Below are 18,962 nucleotides of genomic sequence, written 5' to 3'. Positions count from 1 at the left end.
GATTGCCTGTATGTGGTTTTGAAGTTTCCTTCGACAGTCGATACAAGAATCGCAGCGGGATGGAAACGTCAGCCAGTTGAAGCTATACATAAACCACTCCAGAGCTGCCCTGTACGATCTCAGGTTCCGTGATATCTTGGTAGTGCCCGTTCTTGGGATTACTTTCCCAAACTGAAGGAGGTTGGTAACTTGCCGGTGGTTGATTTGCTAGCTATCAACATTTATGAAATCATGTATCTGGATGTGTCTTGACGTTCCGTGACTGTTTTGGGATGCCTCAGGAGTTAACTGACAATCCACAGCAATAGATTTGATGGATAGATAGTGTATATTTACCAGGCACTTTCGAGTCGAGGCTTGAACAGGAAGAAGCTTGAAGTGAAGATGGTGATTCACGGATGAAGTTGCATTATTGAAAGAAAGGAGGGGTAAACGCGTTATGCATCTGCAGCTGTCAAACAAACGCCAGCCAATCGGGGCGACAACCGACCACAAAAAGTCCAACAGCAGATATTCCTTCCTTCCTTCCTTCCTTCCTTCCTTCATCCTTCCTTCCATGTATGCGGGTGGGCAATAACATGATGAAATTGGAGGTTTCTCTTGTTAGTGCACGGCAACCTCAACCCAAGCATCTTCTTTCCCCTTGACAGCCTGTCCCATCATGATACCGTTCACGCAACAGTCGCCCACCCAAGTAACATGGTGCCGGTTTGGCCCTTCGCCTTCCTGATCCTCGGACTTCAAATGCTTAAGCACAACTGGGAGTCTGCACAATTCGAGAATCCAGACTTCATCGCCAGGCTCAGACGTCACGGGCCCGAACCCGGCCTTGGCTCCTTCGGTGACGAACAAAACATGGTGTTGGAGATATGTGGACGCCCAGCTGCCCTCGTCCCCGTCAAAGGGACAGGTTTGGCCTGGGTTTGCTGCGTCAAGCTTGCCCGTCACCACGCCGAGATACTCCTGCATCCAGCGACCACTCAACCACCGCCTGCGTGATTCCTCACTTGCCGACGAGAAATATTCATGGCATCGCCCCATAAGCTCCCCATATCGCGCAGCGCTCGCTGCCAGAACCTGGTCGTCCGGAACCCTTTGTCTCCCCAGAACTTCGCGCTGCTCCACCACCGCGATCCTGTCAACCAAGAACCCGTCCAATCCAAGTACCCGTCCACTTTCGTCCAAAAGCCTCGGACCGCCCCCCACCATAACAGGCCCATCAGCGCAGTAGTGATAGTAGAGTGGCTTATGGGCCCAATAATCGGCTTCTGGCACTTGGACAGGTACCTTGTGTTCTTCCGTATCGAAGTAGAAGAAGCCATCCGACCATCTGTCTTGCGACCAGTCTATCACCCACGACGGGAGGCCCTCCAACTTGGCCCCTTCTCCCCGTCGGCCCATGAGCGGTTCAAGACTGTTGGATTGCTTGACACCAGGGCGTTCTAAAGAGCTTGTAGAACGCTTCAGTCGCCCTCAGTCGCAACTCGCCATTCAGTCCCTCCTTTCCGTCATCTTCACCATCCTGAAACCAATCCGGCAGAGCCGCGTTAGGTACATCAATACCACCGAACCTGGCGTCCATCGCTTCGCCTGCCGCGCTGATCCAAACGATAGTGTCGAAAGCCGCTTGTGCGTCTTCCTCGGAGACACCTACATCTCGTGGATATCCTAGCCAGATATTACACTGCGTACATGAGGCGTAGATGCGGCGCATAAGATTGACTTGTTGGGTCTTTTCGACGTTGTCGGATTGATTGATGCAAACTGCGTCTATCCATATCGTCCTTATACGGTCGGGAAATCGAAGCCGCCGCAGCGCTCGTAGGAGGCTCGCTGAGACTGGGAAAGAGGTATGGTCGATGAGGATTTGAGGCGCCTCTGTTTCTGGGTCGCTGCCGGCATCTTGCCACGCATAAGACAAAGTCTCGTAAAAAGGTATTTGTTGCCCTTCGCTAGGCTTCAGACTAATGACGCGGTAACTGCATACTATCGGGGAAGATTGGTTTTCGGATGGAAAGATGTCGAGAAGTCGAATCTCATCAGCCGATGAATTGACCGGCGGACGAAGTATTTGATCCGGCGATGATTCCTCCGGAGTTTCCATGCCTGCTAATTATTCATGAGGATTTTGTGTGTTGTGTGGGATGACATATTGGTCAAACGATGGTTGAGCCCAACCTTGAGGCTTTTTGCCCCCACGAATTGATCATTTCACTGGGTCTCTATGCGTCAAGTCAGCCTAGAATCATCACCCTTTCCCCAGTTTGTCCTAGAGACGCAGTAGCGTGTGGAGGAGCAAGCGCTTATCACTGCCCCAAAAGTTGACCCATAGCATTGCTGATTTGCAATTGGCATGTCCTACATTGTCAGTTGCAAGCCCTCTTCATCACTGGGGACTGGCAGAAATGTGGCAAGTGGAAAACACAATCGATGTTCGAATGCCGGTAGGAGACGGGGCCATGATAAATACACCGGTACAGTACGGAGGAGTGGATCACCAAACTCGGAGGTCGGCCGGCATCCGGGTCTCTACGTGGGTGTCGGTCGGACCCGGTGATTATCTGCGGACGGACCAGCCAAACTGATTGATTTTACAGTTTCAGAAGCCAACATTGGGAAATCATCCCGAAGTACTCACCATAGCGGCTTTTCGGGAGCAGTTTCCTGGTATCTTCCCTTCTGTTAACCACTTTTTCTTATTGTTCACGTCAATACCAAGACTCTTGACGGGAACTTGATCCGATATGGACTACAACTGGACTATTCACCACGCATGTGAGTGCAACGTCGACGCTCTCCCCTCACCATCATTACGATGCGCATTCTCGACAATATGGTAGTTTCTCCAAACACACAATCCTTGAAACCCCCCCCCCCCCCCCCCCGGCGCGCTCTCGGTGTTATACCATTGGTGGGTCAATTCTTGTTGTAATTCCAGCAGCAAAGCAACAGCTCGGAAGATGGTGCCCCGTTTGTCAATAGAGTATGCCTCTATCAAGCTAGATACCTTAAACTTGGCCTGTCACCACCATCACCATATGTTTCTATCAAGGCCCATTGACGCGCGTCTTTTTTCTTGGCGGATCAACCCAAGATTGCCCATTCTGCCCTGTCGGTATCATCTTCCCCAACGACTTTGGAGAACTTATCCTCAAGGGTAAGGGTGGATCGTGCAGCCTCCGTCCCCTCTCCAGCTACCAGATACAGTATGGTGAAACGTAGGAGAGCGGGATCGCCAAGTCCATCTGCTATCTGAACCTGGTTTAACGGGTCTTTTGGTTCGATGCCACACCCGGATCGAGACGTCGGAATATCCGAACGTCTGGTTTGAGTCCACATGGCTAGGTGCGATGAAACGGGTTCACAAGTTATGACTTGGGTCTAGGTCAAAGGAAGAGCCGCATATAGGAACAGTATATATACTGGAGTTGAGACCCGGATGGAAAAGGAAAGAGGCTCGCTTGTTGTCAGACAGAGGTTGGACAGTCAGCTCAAACTTGAACTCGACAAAGACCAAGATGAAGACCTTTGCGACTCTTTTGGCTTCCATCGGCCTGGTGGCCGCCCACGGCTTTGTTGATAACGCTACCATTGGTGGTCAGTTTTATCAGGTATGAATACCTTCATTTTGGGCTATACTGGGGAAAACTTGCTAACAACCTCACAGTTTTACCAGGTAACACCATCACTATGACCTCCGACTTGTATCCCAAAAGCTCACACTCCATACAATATGTAGCCGTACCAGGACCCCTACATGGGCAGCGTAAGTTTTCTTCTCCCCTCCCCTTACACCCATCATTCCAAACCTTCTCATCCGCTCCTAACTTTTTCCCCCTCCCTCTCCTATAGCCGCCCGATCGAATCTCCCGTAAGATTCCCGGCAACGGCCCCGTCGAAGACGTAACTTCCCTCGCCATCCAGTGCAACGCCGACTCCGCCCCGGCCAAGCTTCATGCGTCCGCCGCCGCCGGATCGACCGTCACTTTGCGCTGGACCATCTGGCCCGACTCGCACGTGGGACCCGTCATCACCTACATGGCCCGCTGTCCCGACACGGGGTGCCAGGACTGGACCCCTAGCGCCAGTGATAAGGTTTGGTTCAAGATTAAGGAAGGTGGGAGGGAGGGGACGAGTAACGTTTGGGCTGCTGTGAGTTTTTCTTTCTTTTCTTTTCATTTTTGACCTTGCTCGCTTCGCTCAATCTTACCTATCCTTGGTATGGAAAACGTTTACTAATACTAACGACAAAACACAGACCCCCCTCATGACCGCCCCCGCCAACTACGAGTACACCATCCCGTCCTGCCTCAAGCCCGGTTACTATCTGGTTAGGCACGAGATCATTGCGCTGCACAGCGCCTACTCTTATCCTGGTGCTCAGTTTTACCCGGGATGCCATCAGTTGCAGGTGACGGGTTCGGGAACCAAGACGCCCAGCTCGGGACTGGTCAGTTTCCCGGGCGCGTACAAGAGTACTGATCCTGGGGTTACTTATGATGCTTACCAGGGTGAGTTCTTTTTTCTTCTTTTTTGTCTATTTGGGGAAGGGGAGAGGAAATATGAAAACTATTGCTAACGGTCATGGAAACAGCTGCCACTTATACCATCCCTGGTCCTGCTGTGTTTACTTGCTAAGTAGGCAGCCAATCCCCAAAGGAGGCAAGGGAGGCTTACTTGCCACATTAACTTGTTTCAATTTGAATTCCCTTGCACGGAGGTACTTCTACTTTCTACAGAGTCGCTTAAGGCCTGGTTGAATCAAACGGGTCGCCCTTCAAGTACATATCTACACCTTTTCTTATATGAAATGTGCAACTGTCGATGCTTGTACATAGGAAACTCAGTTAGCAATACGAATATGCACACAACTCTATATTACCTGCCCGCAATATAAATCCGCGTGTCAATATTACCATGCTTACATTATCCCACCGTAGACAATTACCTGATTTTTGGTCGAAGAACGATAACTTCTCCAAGTCATCTAATCATAAGACCCTCCAATTTTAGTGACGACAGTTGGTAATGAGGTTCAATCTCGGCAGCACTGAGGAGATACCTAAATTACGGAGCGCTCAAAGTCCATGACACATCCTGCTATGTCCAAGTCAGTGCCGATTAGAGAGCCACAAAACACTTTCAGACTCAAACTCTCTCTACTAATGGTGTTCCCGTTGTGCTTCATAATGCCCGCTCCAACAGCATACCATCACATACGACCATAGATGGTAGAAAACTCGGGATCCCGTCCGCTCTCCCATAGATAAACTACCAATCGCCTGACTAGTAGTTGGGTCGGTGACGACCAGCGAATCCCAGGTGTTGTATGTCTTTTTTGGGCTGGTTTTCTCTTTTTTTTTTTTTTTTTTTTTTTCCCCGGGGATCTTGACCGCGAAGATGATAAGTTTGGCGTCTGATGCCAACTCCTTGCGGGCCGAGAAAGGCGCAGATAGCAAGGGATCTATCTAGATGTACTCACAATCTGAAAAGCAGACTCTCGCCGACTTCTCCCTCGGGTTAGCCGATTCTCAGCGGAGTCTTCCTCCGCAAAACGATCAAAAGCCACGACATGACTGCATCCAACCCTAAGTACTCTCTTGTAAGTAATTCGTGATTGCCTCCAGCTTCCTACATCACCCCATTACTGATAGGGCGACTGTAAAATGGATATCTGTATGACATTGATTTTGTGCATATCAGCCTCAATGATCTGCACCTTGGCCTCTATGTGCAGTAGCTACCCTCCTGCCTAACTCCGCGGTGTTATCCCAAGAGGTGGGTAGCCCCTCTCGTGGGGACGGCTATTTAAATATACAAGCTCAAAAACCAAATGACATGGTCCGTCCAGATCATTGTAGTGTGCAATTGTTTTTCCCATTTACAAGGAATCGACAAGATCAAAGTTATTTATCTAGGTAATCTTATACATAGGTACAATGCAAAATAGGTGAAAATAATCAAGAATGACAAAGTACATAACTGCGATGAGGCGTTCCTGCTTGAGTCCCGATCCTAAAAAGTGGGCAGCTGCGCCGGCCTTTGAAGGGTACGCATACTTAGGTAGTTAACGGTCCAGAAGTAAATATAGAAGCAAGACATCCATAGCAAAAGTCCCTGTGTCTGCTTTAGGTACCTAAATAGACAGACAATATCTCGATAGGGACCGTATCGATGCCTGCGTATTGGTCGACCCCGAGAACTAGGACGATGAAGATGATCTTCCTCCACCTGGCTTAGAAGCTGGTGCTGGTGGTGTTCCCTCGAGATTCTTTTTGACGTTCTCCAGTTCGCTGACTGCTTGCGCTTGACGGTCGATGGTGCTTGGCAGAGTCCAATGTCAGAAGTTGGTTGTCCTTACAAGACACAAGAAAAGAAAAACAAAAGAAAAAAAAAACAGGTCAAGGCTCATTGAAAGCGAGATGCAAATGACAACTTATGTTTGAGATGAATGAGATGGGTAGGTAGGTACCTAGGTATAGATTACCTTTGTAGCTGCAGTATTTTGAGCCCCTGTATAAGCAAGATGTGCGAGTCCACATCAGCCACGATGGAAGACACTGGTGATAGTTCTATCAGTCATGAGCTCTGTACTTCAATTTTGGACGGCATTTCTTTTCTCTCTTTTATTGTTTTCCTTTATATTTTGGTCTTTCTCTTTTTCCCCCTGAGCAAAAAGACAACACACACGTGCACTTACACTCCTGGTAATTTTCCTCCAGTTTGCCCGCAGCCTCTCGCGCTTCTCTCCGATTGTAAAGTTGTCTCCAGACCGACATTGACGCCTCGTAAAAGCCCTCCACATCCCATTGCGATATCAATCGTCTCGTAGCTCTTGCGTAGCCAGCAGGGCTAATCTGTTCGGCGAGATGGTTCTCAATAGCTTCTGTTTCGTTGACGTTGACCTTTCCCTGGTCGTAGCAATTCTGAACATCCTTGAAAATTTCGCTTAACCGTTCTTCTGGCTGCTTGTCTTCCAGGCCGGACCTTTCTCCGGAAGCATGGCCGGCATGGATTTGATCTCTTCCAAAGCCGACGAAAGATGGATTAAAGAGCCGAATGTAACGTATCTTCTGTTCCAAGGCGTTGAGAGAATTCCTCCACCCCCTTTTCCGAAGTTGGTTGACTATGCTTCTTTCGTTTTGTAGAACTCGGACAATCACAAGATTGAGCGCCGCGAGAGTGAAAGTGAGGAGGCCGACGATGTTTGCGGCTGTGGAAAGTTTGCTGTCCTGAGGCTCAGAGTCGTCAGCCATATCGCGATCCTGGAGAGATGGTACCCATGCATGCAAATGATGTAATGATATGAAGAAACGGGTTAGTGAAGGGTCCTGGACAATTGACAACGTTAGGAGGCAGGTCTCGTTGCGTTGTGATCTATATACGGCTATCGCTGAACAAGGTTACAAGGACATGCGCCGGAACTAACAGTCCACCACCACGGGTCAACCTCAGTCCACACGGACCGCAGCCTGCACGGGCCCTTTAGAGTCACAAGCCATAATGACCCGAGCAGCCACTCAAGCCAATGGCAAAATGCCGGAAAGACGGGGAGGCGGACAACCATGCGCTGCTGTCTGAGTACATTGGTAACGGATCGTGACCTGTTGTGCGTATAGTCGGCAGAAATAGGCACGAAGAGGCTCGACAATTCTTGATTCTTTTCGAGAGGGGTGTTGTGGAAGTTGCGGCGTTGGAAGAATGATGCCGGACTGAGTGGGTGAAGACGAAGAACAGGTTTCGGGTTGCGAGAGGCCTGTCGTTCGAAGGGGTCAGTTGCGGGCCGTTGATGCTTGAGGTTCAGTCGGTGCTATATATCTGACGGGTTGTCGCTCGATATGCGGTTGATGTGTGGTTGCTGCATGGCCGATGATATTGGACTGGGGCCTCTGCTTGTCCCAGCTAGGCTACAGGAATCCAGTCCAACCTGAGGTTCAAAGAGGATGTCGTGCATCTTTGAGGATCCCATTCGACGGCGGCGGTGACGTATACAACGGGGTACTGCCCTTGATCGTACGCAAACGACCGGACACATGGCTGTCTGTCCGAACATGACCTGATGCCTGTGCCAAGGACATTTTAATGCCCCAATTTCATCCACCGTCAACGTGAAGGCTTGTGAAGCCAGATCCAGATGCGCTCAGTTTGATGTGTTGTAGTCCAAAGAAACCGAAATTAGCAGACAGAGAAAACCGAGAGATGCCTACAGAGATAAAAACACAACTTGCCGAACCCTCCTGATGCGGCAGAAAGAATTTGTCCCTTCCATAACGCCACAAGCCATAGCCATTTTGAGGACCATGTTTAACAAAACCCAAGAACCTGGTAAAGCAACAAGTCTTTCTTCCGCTCCCTTTCCTTTCCAAGCAGCGCCAGCAGCAGCAGCAGCACCACTGGTTGGCGTCTTCGTCGTCGTCGTCATCGTCACTCCTTCGCAACCGCTTAGTAGCCACCACGACCACCGCGGCCGCCACCGCGGGAGAAACCGCCGCCACCACGGCCACCACCACCCCTCGAGAAGCCGCCGCTGCCACCGCGACCGCCGCCCCTGCTGAAACCACCACCGCCGCCGCGGGAGAAGCCACCACCACCACCACGGGAGAAGCCACCACCGCCGCCGCGAGAGGAGAAGCCGCCACGGCCGCCACCGCGAGCACCGCCTCTGGGACCGCCACGACCACCAGCACCACCACGGCCAGCCTTCTTCACCTTGGGGGCGCCGAGAACCTTGGGCTTGGGGAGGAAACGCTCGAGAGGGAGGAGCTTCTCGGAGCCGACGAAGACCTTGTCGCCGGGCTTGAAGGAAGTAGCGACGATGCCGGTTTGGGGCTTGACGGTGAAGTAGACCTGAAAGAAGGAGGAGTGTTAGTTCGATGTGCTCTGATTCATGTTTCGGAGGGAAGTGCGCACCTGGTTGAGAGGACCGAGGACCTCATCGATCTTGCCGATGGGGGTCTTGTTCTCGAGGAAGACCTGAGCGTTGAAATGGGGGATCTTGGGGTTGGTGGACTTGTAGAACATCTCGCCCTCGACGGCGTGCTCGAAGGTGCCGAGCTCGAGAACCTGGGCGGGGGGACCATCGTCGCGCTGGCCGAAACCACCACGGCCGCCTGTTGTAGGATAACCATGTTAGTTATCATTGAACATTGTAGAAGAAGTATGGGTGATAAGGTACGTCGCCTTGAGTGGCGCCAATGGTTGACGGCAAAAGTGCGACCAAGGCGACGACATCAAGGTGTGCGATAACGGTTGATAATAGAAGAATAATGCGGCGTACCTCTGAAGCCGCCACGGCCACCGCGGTCACCACCTCCTCCACGACCTCTGAAAGACATGATTTGTTGGTTGGATTGGGTTGTTTGTTGAAATGGGAATACGGCAAGGGTGCGTCTTGCGTCTCCTCGCGCGTCAGTGAACTGGAGGACCGTCGGTTCGGAGTGAGATGTTGACAATCGTTCGTTTCGCCGGCGCAGACAATTGAAATTTTTCCGTGTTCCTGGAAGACTGAAAGAGTAGCAATTTTTCCCGGCCGGCAATCGTCTGCAGACCCGTCGTCCACCACCCCACCTGGGCCAGCCCACTTTCAAACGGTTCCTGGCGGCGCATTGGCTCAATGCGAATTGTGGATGGACCGGGGTCAGTGGCTGCTGTGGACTGTGGGTCTGTGCACAGGGCCCTAACAAACGTGAATGTGGGGATTTCGACATCACTTTTGTGACAACTTTTGACGGGAACACTTTCCGACTTCTCATCGATGCATTTTCACAGCTTCAAGTACAGCAGCTTTTCGCCTCATTACACTACACGACGCTCTCAAATTACCGTAATCGTATGGACATACTTGACCTCACCGTCCTCAACCCGGATCTCATGGCTATCCGGCATATTCCCCAGCGCATCAAACGAGTACAGCACGTCAACCGAACCCATCACCTCATCGATGACATATCGCCGGTTTCCGTTGCGCTTTGAACTGCCTCCTCTCGGTAACTGAACACCACACGGTCTGGTATACTGCGACCCTTCAACACGCTCACAGTCGGCCCCCCATGGAATACTATCAGCCGCCTTTGCATCCGTCCACATGTCGAGATAAGCATCCCCAACCTTTCTCAGCAGTTCTCGACTTGGCCGATTCGCCGCCGTCTCGATGATCATGGTGTAGCTGGCGCAGGCAATGGTATCGGCCGTTGATCGGTTGAGGCTGATGTTGTGCGACTGGCTGAGGATGCCGCGCTTGATGTCGGCTGCCTTGTTGTTTTCCTGGTAGGTAAAGTTGCTCGAGGCGAGTTGGAGGCCGTCAAGTCTGCCGGCGGAGAAGGCGTCTACATAAATGTTGGCTGCTGCTAGCAGTCTCTCCCGGGTGCATTCCGCGAAAACAGAAGTAATGAGTGCAAGGAAGCAGACAACGGTGAACCAGACCGTGTCTTTGGCAGATCTGGACAGCATCGTCATGTGAAGGTAGGTGCTTGGCTGTGATTAGAGTAGCTGTTTTGGGCATGGACAGCTTTGGTTCAAGATGCCCGGCTGAGTGCTCAAGTACTCACTTCCAGGAGCCGATAGCTTTTTCCGAGTCTTCATCCTCGACCCCGTTTCATGAGTAGGCCTGCCGTGGATAAACGGAGGGCATTGATTAATTCGGCGGGGGGCACTTTACCCCAGAGATATCACTTGCTGTTTCCCTCTTGCGATTTCCTGATATTGGCTGGCTTTAGGCTTTGTATCCTGCTCTAGCCTACCTACCATCATTCCAGCATGCTTTCAACGCAACATTTTCAAAGATAGCCGGATATTGGATAAGGTAGGTGAAATGAAAGAAGGGACTGAGCCAATACGACCCTAACCCTTGAACTGCATGGTTTCACAAGCCTCGGCATCTCTCCGACTTTGTTAGCGGGGCAATTCACCCAAACAAAGCGAAAGCCCAGTCCTCAAATCCAGATCTCACCACCATTCCACATCAACATCATATCAGTCAGAAGCCGAAATGACTGGCCCTCTACCTGGACAAAAGACCGTCTTGATCACTGGGTGAGTTTATTGCGCTGTCGATTTGCTTTGCCGGAGTGCCCGTGACATGCCCTCTATTCTAGGCGCTCCAACTGTCCAATACATCAATCATTCCTTGATAGCAAATCGCTGACATTATCTTATAACAGCTGCACGCCAGGCGGCATCGGTCATGCCCTCTGCCTCGAGTTTCACAAGCAAGGTGTGTACTGGCAGCTGCCCGTTTCCGGAGCTACAAAGCATCCCGCCCATTGCTTTCAGTTCGCATTCACCAAACAAAATACTAACAATCTCACCATGAAGGCGTCCATGTCATCGCAACGGCCCGCAACCCAGCCGTCTTGGCCGAGATGGCCGACATGGGCATGAGCACCCTCGCCCTCGACGTCACCAACGCCGAGAGCATCAAGACCTGCCACGAGGAGGTTGCCCAGATCACCGGCGGGAAGCTTGACATTCTCGTCAACAACGCGTACGTTCTGTTCCTCATGCTGCCACACGGTCCCCATTGTTTACTTTCCCCCTTTTCCCTTTGATGTTTATCCATCCACCATCTATCCCTACTAACCCTCACCCCCCTTTCCAAAAGCGGCCGCACCCACACCCACCCCGCCACCGACATCGACCTCGACGACGTCCGCGAGACCTTCGAGACCAACGTCTTCGGCGTCATGGCCATGTGCCAAGCCTTCGCCGACCAACTCATTGCCGCCCGCGGGTTAATCATCAACATTGCCTCTCTCGCCGCCATCACCCCTTACGTCTTTGGGAGCGTCTACTGCGCCACCAAGGGCGCCGTGGTCTCGTACTCGCGCACCTTGCGGCTGGAACTCAAGCCCTTTGGCGTGCGCGTCATGACCACCATGACGGGCACCGTCCGGTCCCAAATCGCCTCCAAGACGCACCGCACCTTACCCGAGAACAGCCTCTACATGCGCGTCAAGGAGTTCTTTGAGCGCCGCTTGACGTTTTCGCAGAATAACGCGACGGTGGGCACGGAGGAGTATGCGAGAAAGCTGGTGAGGAATGCGCTGAAGGGAGAAGCCCCGCTGATTTTGAGGAGCTGGTTTGGCAGGGCGGATTACTTCTGGGCGGGTGGATGGGCGAGACTCGTTTGGGCTGGTACCTTCTTTGGGGACTGGTTGTTGGATCTGGTCATGTATCGCATGTTCAAGATGAACGTGTTGGAGAGGGTGTTGGCGCAGGAGGAGGCGCAGAAGAAGCTGAATTGAGCGAAAGGGGGGATGAGAAAGTGGAGGCTCTACTTTGGTTGGTTATGGTCAATGGCTTGATGTCTGCACAAGTCGTGTTGGACAGGTACCAATGGGCGAGTACTCTGGCTAACCTGTGATGGGCTGATTCAGCCTTACAGCGAGCGATTTTCGTCTCAAAGGTGTATTCATATGCGCTCAGCTGCCGGAGCCTTTATCCCATCATTTATTCCATGACCGTGAACCATGGTATATCGTTAGACATGACTGTTACCTTGATCAAACTTATGTTTGCAGTCTTTCAACGGCCTAGTACCTGCCATACTCAACGATAACCACAAGCATATCAGACACTTTGCAGGACAGTGGTTTGTCCACGGCCGCAAACATCATTGGCTTCATCACCTCAGCTCTTTCGGCCCTTGACCTCTTCATAGTTCGGCTTCTTCAGCGCGAAAGATTGATGTTCGAGGAGCAAAGGATCAGGGAGCGGGGGGGCTTGCGCGTGTACTTCAAGTTTTTCGATGGAAGTGACGTTCTCGAAAGAAAACGAGTCATGCCTGGAACTCCAGCAAGTCCACCCAAAGACGTAGTGGGCAAAGTATCGGAGGATGTCCACCAATGTTATGACAGGCCCTCTCGTTCAAGACTTGTGCTTGGTCACCTCTAAATTATCATCACAAGAAACCGGACAACCTGGACTTTACCGAGCCAAAGTCAAAACCCGCCTCAAAGCATCGACAAACCTTCGCCATCTCGAACTCCGCTCACTTTTTAGCTCCTCTCGCTTCTCAGCCATGATCCCCACCCCACCTCGCTTCCGTTGTTCACGCCTCTTTTTCTTCATACGTATGTCATTCATCAAACCCCGTGGCTGATTTTCGGCCTCTCCCCAAAGCACCTGGAACCCTCTTGCATCGCCATCCTCTCCTCCATCGTCCGTCTCCTGGCTGCCCTGCTCCCGCTCTCCCATCGACCCCTCCGCCGAATCTACCGGCGACTCCGGCGACTCCCCATTTCCATCATCGCTCAGCTCCATCTCCATAGGCGATCTGATATCCTGTCTCAACCCATCCGGATCTGTAACAACCGGCGCGAGAGCTCGAAAGGTTCGTGTAGGCGGGTTCGGCACCTCGCTGTAGTTTCCACCAGGTCCGGTTCCACGAATACGCATCCCTCCTACAGCTGTTTCTTTTGGTTCTTCCAGATTCTGCAGGTGTTTTGGCAGGTGTCGCGGGTCGTCGACGATCTTGAACTTGAGTATCACGGTTTCGTCATCAATCCGTTTGGGGTGTTTGTCCGGGCAGACGATTTGCTCGATTAGACCGCCAGTTCCAACGACCATCTGGTGCGGAAGCATGTCCTCTTCGCGGTCAGAGTAGATGCTTTCTTGATCGCCGGCGGATTGTGGTGCGGCTACTGTAACTAATGTGTGTCCATATACTGGTGTCCCTGATACCGTTGATGATGGTTCTGATCCTAATGATTCTACTGGCGATGGTGGTCGTAGTACTAATGCGTCTCCTACTGGTGATGGTGGGGTTGGTGGTGGGCTGGGTGAACAGTGGCCGGGTTCATCGGAAGTAAGCTCTTCACTGATTAGTTGTGGCTGTGAGCTACTTGAACTAACATTGCTGGATAAAGGAATGACAACATCTGTGGGGTCCGCGGAAGATGGCGGCCCAGACATATCGATTAGGGGCGATCGCAAACGATTATATCGCGGCAACCACATGCGGTGCGGTCGGCCCACGTGTATGTAAGCTAATTAATCCTCGTCAGCCAAGAAGTCCCGGAATCCAGTTCGTGTGAGGCTGTTAGTGGTGGTGATGCATGCGGTATCATGTCATAGTTGTAGGGGGTTGATGAGCCCGTGTCGTAGCAAGGAAGTTCTTGAATTATAACCAGTGATGACAGTGCCGAATCGTCGTAGGAGAAGGGGTTAAACGAAGATGGCGGTGGTGTTGAGTGATAAGCTTGCTGTGGCATGATATCAGGAATATACGTGGTGGACACACCCAGACCGTCCGAAGTCATACCTGTAGGGGGCGGCGGCAAATAACTGCACGGGCCGAATGGTTCATCTAGATGCCGTGAAGTGATTTCAATCTCGACTTCTTTCTTGATGTTGTTATTCCGGAGCTGGTATCGGAGAGACAGCCTGCAGAGGGCCACCAACATGTCAGAGGAGAACTTGAATGGAGCGTGACGGGCAATGATACATACCTCTCCCTTTCACGACGAAAAACACGAAATTGACGTGCAGTATCCTTGCCGACTTGCTTTCCCCAGACCCATTTCTGCTCGGAGACAACGAAGTAGTCCTGACTCTTCCTCCCATGCGTGGTGTGCTGGAGGACATTCACACCACCCACTCTGATTTTTACCTTGAAAGCAGACTCGTTGCAGTCTCCGACCATGCGAATTGCAAAAGCCTTGTCATCTGTACATCAAGGTGTTCTTTAGCACAGTGCCTATGGATCGATCCCTATCAGCGTTAACCGAAGGGGGTAACTTACCTTTGATGGCAAGGAAGTGGCTTCTACTTCCCTGCTTTTGCTTCATCTTGTCTTTGGCATTATTCTCTGTTGGAGAACCATATATTGTGAAGCGAACGTTATGGGGCCCTGGAGTGTCTTCTATGGTTTCATTCACGTCTGTCCGGGGCTTGCGAACACGTTGAAAGCGACGTTCTGCATTGTCGCTAACCCTGGGGACTTCGAAGAAGGCAATTGTCAAAGTATCGGTTCCAGAAGTGACAGTGATTGACTGGTCATCACTTCGGATTAGTTTGATCGCCTTGTCGACAGACATCATGGGCTTTGAGGAGGTGTAATAGACACGAGGACGGGGATTTGCTCGCTACCAAGCAATGATAGATCAGCTGGGGGTGCGCTGGGGAGATTGAATCCATATAGGTCGAGCCCCCTCATACACGGGCTGCCCATAGCTGAGCCTTTTTGGTGGTCACACCGTGGAGATGGGTGTGGAACATCATAGCTGAATCACTCAGTGGCGTAGTATTGAGGCTGATATGCATGGTAGTGTGTCACAGAAGAGGCGAAGTGTTGGGCAGACTGCCGTAATTGGATAATTGTCAGGAAGAACAATAGGGAAAGGGAGATAACCCATCAGGCTGGAGTAAATACAGGACTATGATAGTGGTGGGGGACGACTGCGCCGCCTCAATTACACAGCCATTCGATCTGTGAGCGTATAAAGCAGCCACCAATGGCGATACTACCACTCAATCCTCGTGGCTTGAAGCTCAGTTGGACGTTGACACCTCCTATTTTGACGCTTTTCATGATCATGGTCTAACCATTCCTTGTTCCGCCCATCACCTGAAATACTAGACCCTTCGTTTTCGTCGCACTTCCGCGGCTCTTGCCGTCTTCCAAACTTTGAAACTGGTTTGGCCGTACAATGCTTATCTTCTCAACCCTACCGAACCCGCCTAAACTTCAAGCAAGGCATCGTCTTTGTCAGAAAGCAGGATGTCCGATGACCAAGGCGACAGTCCTTTGTCCACTATCAGCAATGTGGTTGGTCTGTTGACATTCACTCTGGGACTTCTCACACTCGTTGTTACCTTTCTGTCCATCACACACAGCGCGGAAAGGGAAATCGAAGACATACGCGAAAAGTTACAGGCGAGAGAAAGTCACATTCGTGAGATAGAATGCCACTTCAAGAAACTCGACACAGAGGCACACTCAGACTGGGAAGGCAGTCAGAGTAAAATCGACTTTCTCATGACCCTTAGAAAGATCAAACACCATCATCAAAAAGCAACAGCTGCGCTTGACATGAACAGCAAAAAGCATTACTGGTGGTGGTATAATCGACCTGACGGTAATACAACCTATCGTACTTTCCACTTCCTCCCCTTAGTGGAGGGACTGAGTGCTAATCGAAGCTTGCAGTAATGGGTGCCGTGGCCGCGATTGAGACACAGTTCCAACATCTGAACACCATCCAGTTGACATTTCTCCTCACGTAATACTCCTTCCTCATTTACCTATTTTGTCGAATGGGGCCCTCTGTTAACGCTGACTCTCAACATCAGTACCACGAGAACCCAGCAAGACCATATTGACGGACTTGAAGCGTCCTTTGGCGAAGTAAAACGGGAACTAAGGTCCGACAAACCTCTACCATCTTCAAGATCCCAAGCTGACAGTTCCGCACCGACCCAGAAACCGCTCAGACTCTTAGTTCGCTAAAGAAAGCGCATCTCGTCCCAAATCATACCAATATCAAACCCTTTCCATCACGCCTTCCCAACATGGTCGACCACACTCAAACCCTCCTCCCCTCACAAACCAAGAACGGAAACTCCATCACCGGTCCCCTCTCCATATCCCCCTTCCCCGGCTCACTCTCCACCCTTTTCTGCAGTACAAACCCCCTCTCAACTTTAACCTCCTCAAACCCCACCCCCTTCAATATCTCCTCCATTTCCTCCTTGGTAATCCCATGCCTCTCCACTCCATCCATCTTAGCCTCCGGATGAAACCTCCTCGCTTCCGGTCCGAAATTCTCAAAGTCCGTCGTCACCACCCTACCAGTGCCAGGTTTTAGGGTACCATAGATGGTCTTGAACAGCGCCGTCAGATCAGCAACGTGGTGCAACACCAGATGCGAAATAACCAAATTGAACTTGCCCTCCCACGCCTCCCCTGTGACGGGATCGATCTTGATGATAGGGTCTTCCGGCTCCTCAAGCAGTGCTGTAACTGGCCGAACGTTCTTCACTTGCTCATAGGTACCGCCAGGCGATAACTTGTGAGTGAGCACGTCAATCATACCCTCCGCCGCGTCGACGGCTGCGAGGGAGCGGACGTGGGGTGCGAGAAGGAGAGATAGCAAGCCAGTGCCGCAGCCGATTTCGAGGACGTTGAAAGACGATAGTTCTGAGGGAGGGGGCAAGCGGGAGAGGTAGGATTCGAAGGCTAAGGAGGTGGCGAGTTGGATGGATGGGTTGGAGTCCCAGTTGGCAGCGTCGGCGTTGAAACGGGCGTTACCGGTGCCGGTGGTGGAAATTGGGTCTGTGGTTGTGTTGGCGGTTGAGGATGCCATGGTGGGTAGGTGAGTGGTTTGTGTGTGGGTCTGAGGCTGAAATTGAAGTTGAAAGTTATGGCTGTGGTTAAGTTTGGGATTGAGGATGATAAGTGTTATTGAGTGGTCAAGATGAAAGGAGGGGAAGTTGGGGAAGAAGAGATATTACTAAGCGATCTATTGGGTAGCATGTAACTAGCGCATCAAACCCCCTCTCCTGCCTCCATGGATGAAAGTTTCCTAGAATAAGCGTCATTGGGAGTTTCTTTCTTCGAATTTGAAGATGCTGAGCAGTTGGTACCATGATATAAAGCCCAGGCACTAGATAAGGGATGCCATAATAAATCAGATGGCGTAATATACGATCCTCTGTACGGTATTCTTGGTCGGTAGCTGTCCAGGGGAGGCAGCTGTAAGACAAAGTATCACCAAAATCGTTGTAGAAGAAACACCCAGAAAAGATAATTCCCTATTCCACCAAACGGGTGTACCTCTGGCTGCCTCAAGGTAACACCACACATTCAAAATAGATCATCAGCCTCTCAAGGACACCACTCCACCAGCGTCCACACATCACCATTACTTTCTGTGACCGTGTCCCCAACTTCGTTCGTCTTTCCTAGCTCTCCCACGCTGATCATCTCAGGAATGAGCGCCTTCGGAAACGCCAGTGGCTCATCCAAGTACCTCCCATCCTTCTCATCCACTTTCCGTTTCTCCTCACCACCCACATAGCCCTTAACTCTCGCCTCCAACCTCCATCTACTCTGCTCATTCTCACCGCTCACCCACTTCCACCGCTCACACAACAACTCATTTCCCCTCCTCAAAATCCCCTGAGCCCACCTTCCCACCTTCACAATCCTCCCCTTCTTATTCTTCAACTTATCATCCAACTCCCAAACAACACAATTCACATACGGAGGCTCTGCCACCCCTTCCTCATCCGGTACCCAAACCTCCTCATAGTCCTCTTCTTGCCCACTCTCGGGGTTAACCATCCTCCCCTTTTCCAATGCAAGCTTCTCATTCCCCTCGCCAGGAATCCGGTACATATCCCCCTCATCAGCAGCCGCCTCGTCGGGACTTGGCCCACCCCCCGCCTCAGTGTACAAAACCCTAGAATCAACCCAATGCGTCCACCTCCCCCTCATATACGGGTGCTTCCCGCTCTTCAAATCCGCGGTCGTCCCACTGACCGTGCGCCCATCAGGCAGAATCAGTTTTTGCCCATAATAACCGATGGTAGGGCGGGTGGAGGTGTGCGTGGAGGTGCCGGCTATGGCCCAGTCCAGGCGCGAGAGGGGGAGAGTTCTGGCTTCTTCGGCTTTAGTTTCGGACCCGGTGTGGGAGTTGGGGCTGATGAAAACGCAGGTGTGGTTGGGCGAGAGAGGATCTTCTTTGAAAATGCGCAGGTCGACGAAGCGGCCGCTGGGAGAGGTGAGGACAATGGTTGAGGTTGGCTCCGCAGGTGGGGGAGTGTCGCTGCTGGAGGAGGGGGAGGAGCTGGGGATCCAGCGGATGGAGTGGCGGATTGAGATGTCACCTTTTTGTTCGGTGGCCATGGTTGCGGTTTTTCTTTTTCTGATCAGCTTTGATGTTCAGGCTCTCGATTGAGAGCGTTTGAGAGTGAAATGAACGTAGTGGTGGGATGTTTGGTGCGAGTTGATGACTTTGGGT

At 51.6% G+C, this 18,962-nt stretch overlaps 10 protein-coding genes across 10 annotated transcripts; 3 read left to right on the top strand and 7 right to left on the bottom strand.

Moving 5' to 3' along the window:
* Nucleotides 1–464: 464 nt before the first annotated feature.
* Nucleotides 465–1,626, bottom strand: B0T23DRAFT_207907 (uncharacterized protein). Its single transcript, XM_062833497.1, has one exon. It carries the CDS (start codon nt 1,399–1,401, stop codon nt 604–606), a length of 798 nt encoding a protein of 265 aa, XP_062689623.1. The 5' UTR covers nt 1,402–1,626; the 3' UTR covers nt 465–603.
* Nucleotides 1,433–2,201, bottom strand: B0T23DRAFT_446247 (heterokaryon incompatibility protein-domain-containing protein; the record flags this gene model as incomplete). Its single annotated transcript, XM_062840957.1, has 1 exon — nt 1,433–2,201. A coding segment is annotated over exon 1 (672 nt), but the record flags the coding sequence as incomplete, so codon positions are not given.
* Nucleotides 2,202–3,459: 1,258 nt separating this feature from the next.
* B0T23DRAFT_386046 (glycoside hydrolase) lies at nt 3,460–4,881 on the top strand. Its single transcript, XM_062837580.1, has 6 exons — nt 3,460–3,611; nt 3,668–3,676; nt 3,740–3,766; nt 3,853–4,152; nt 4,259–4,511; nt 4,595–4,881. Exons 1-6 carry the CDS (start codon nt 3,519–3,521, stop codon nt 4,636–4,638), a joined length of 726 nt encoding a protein of 241 aa, XP_062689621.1. The 5' UTR covers nt 3,460–3,518; the 3' UTR covers nt 4,639–4,881.
* A 1,321-nt stretch (nt 4,882–6,202) lies between these two features.
* Nucleotides 6,203–7,623, bottom strand: B0T23DRAFT_446245 (uncharacterized protein; the record flags this gene model as incomplete). Its single annotated transcript, XM_062840956.1, has 3 exons — nt 6,701–7,623; nt 6,488–6,560; nt 6,203–6,323 (listed from the first exon to the last, which is right to left on the bottom strand). Exons 1-3 carry the CDS (start codon nt 7,254–7,256, stop codon nt 6,203–6,205), a joined length of 750 nt encoding a protein of 249 aa, XP_062689620.1. The 5' UTR covers nt 7,257–7,623.
* An 819-nt stretch (nt 7,624–8,442) lies between these two features.
* Nucleotides 8,443–10,449, bottom strand: B0T23DRAFT_431161 (Gar1/Naf1 RNA binding region-domain-containing protein; the record flags this gene model as incomplete). The annotated part of the gene is made up of 4 exons (XM_062840300.1): nt 8,443–8,847; nt 8,911–9,110; nt 9,278–9,324; nt 9,842–10,449. The coding sequence occupies 4 exons, from the start codon at nt 10,447–10,449 to the stop codon at nt 8,443–8,445; spliced, it is 1,260 nt and encodes a 419-aa protein (XP_062689619.1).
* A 272-nt stretch (nt 10,450–10,721) lies between these two features.
* On the top strand, nt 10,722–12,463 carry B0T23DRAFT_207829 (uncharacterized protein). Its single transcript, XM_062833496.1, has 4 exons — nt 10,722–11,031; nt 11,160–11,212; nt 11,314–11,482; nt 11,600–12,463. Exons 1-4 carry the CDS (start codon nt 10,988–10,990, stop codon nt 12,240–12,242), a joined length of 909 nt encoding a protein of 302 aa, XP_062689618.1. The 5' UTR covers nt 10,722–10,987; the 3' UTR covers nt 12,243–12,463.
* A 164-nt stretch (nt 12,464–12,627) lies between these two features.
* B0T23DRAFT_398204 (uncharacterized protein) lies at nt 12,628–15,035 on the bottom strand (the record flags this gene model as incomplete). The annotated part of the gene is made up of 5 exons (XM_062838346.1): nt 12,628–12,781; nt 12,968–13,985; nt 14,261–14,382; nt 14,448–14,664; nt 14,741–15,035. The coding sequence occupies 5 exons, from the start codon at nt 15,033–15,035 to the stop codon at nt 12,628–12,630; spliced, it is 1,806 nt and encodes a 601-aa protein (XP_062689617.1).
* A 452-nt stretch (nt 15,036–15,487) lies between these two features.
* On the top strand, nt 15,488–16,224 carry B0T23DRAFT_422367 (uncharacterized protein; the record flags this gene model as incomplete). Its single annotated transcript, XM_062839798.1, has 2 exons — nt 15,488–16,076; nt 16,148–16,224. Exons 1-2 carry the CDS (start codon nt 15,719–15,721, stop codon nt 16,222–16,224), a joined length of 435 nt encoding a protein of 144 aa, XP_062689616.1. The 5' UTR covers nt 15,488–15,718.
* A 112-nt stretch (nt 16,225–16,336) lies between these two features.
* Nucleotides 16,337–17,563, bottom strand: B0T23DRAFT_207816 (S-adenosyl-L-methionine-dependent methyltransferase). The gene has a single exon (XM_062833495.1). It carries the CDS (start codon nt 17,301–17,303, stop codon nt 16,524–16,526), a length of 780 nt encoding a protein of 259 aa, XP_062689615.1. The 5' UTR covers nt 17,304–17,563; the 3' UTR covers nt 16,337–16,523.
* Nucleotides 17,564–18,951, bottom strand: B0T23DRAFT_207798 (uncharacterized protein). Its single transcript, XM_062833494.1, has one exon. It carries the CDS (start codon nt 18,845–18,847, stop codon nt 17,825–17,827), a length of 1,023 nt encoding a protein of 340 aa, XP_062689614.1. The 5' UTR covers nt 18,848–18,951; the 3' UTR covers nt 17,564–17,824.
* Between the last annotated feature and the right edge of the window lie 11 nt (nt 18,952–18,962).

Source organism: Neurospora hispaniola (genome assembly GCF_033458365.1).
Source record: "Neurospora hispaniola strain FGSC 10403 chromosome Unknown B0T23scaffold_7, whole genome shotgun sequence".
Classification (NCBI taxonomy): domain Eukaryota; kingdom Fungi; phylum Ascomycota; class Sordariomycetes; order Sordariales; family Sordariaceae; genus Neurospora; species Neurospora hispaniola.
This window is presented reverse-complemented; position numbering and strand designations above follow the sequence as displayed.

Coding starts and splice junctions, on each gene's coding strand:
- B0T23DRAFT_207907 (XM_062833497.1), bottom strand. CDS start 1,401: ATGGGCCGACGGGGAGAAGGGGCCAAGTTGGAGGGCCTCCCGTCGTGG.
- B0T23DRAFT_386046 (XM_062837580.1), top strand. CDS start 3,519: ATGAAGACCTTTGCGACTCTTTTGGCTTCCATCGGCCTGGTGGCCGCC. Junction 3,767..3,852: donor AGGACCCCTACATGGGCAGC/GTAAGTTTTCTT, acceptor CCTCTCCTATAG/CCGCCCGATCGAATCTCCCG. Junction 4,512..4,594: donor TACTTATGATGCTTACCAGG/GTGAGTTCTTTT, acceptor TCATGGAAACAG/CTGCCACTTATACCATCCCT.
- B0T23DRAFT_207829 (XM_062833496.1), top strand. CDS start 10,988: ATGACTGGCCCTCTACCTGGACAAAAGACCGTCTTGATCACTGG. Junction 11,032..11,159: donor AAGACCGTCTTGATCACTGG/GTGAGTTTATTG, acceptor ATCTTATAACAG/CTGCACGCCAGGCGGCATCG. Junction 11,483..11,599: donor GACATTCTCGTCAACAACGC/GTACGTTCTGTT, acceptor CCTTTCCAAAAG/CGGCCGCACCCACACCCACC.
- B0T23DRAFT_207816 (XM_062833495.1), bottom strand. CDS start 17,303: ATGGCATCCTCAACCGCCAACACAACCACAGACCCAATTTCCACCACC.
- B0T23DRAFT_207798 (XM_062833494.1), bottom strand. CDS start 18,847: ATGGCCACCGAACAAAAAGGTGACATCTCAATCCGCCACTCCATCCGC.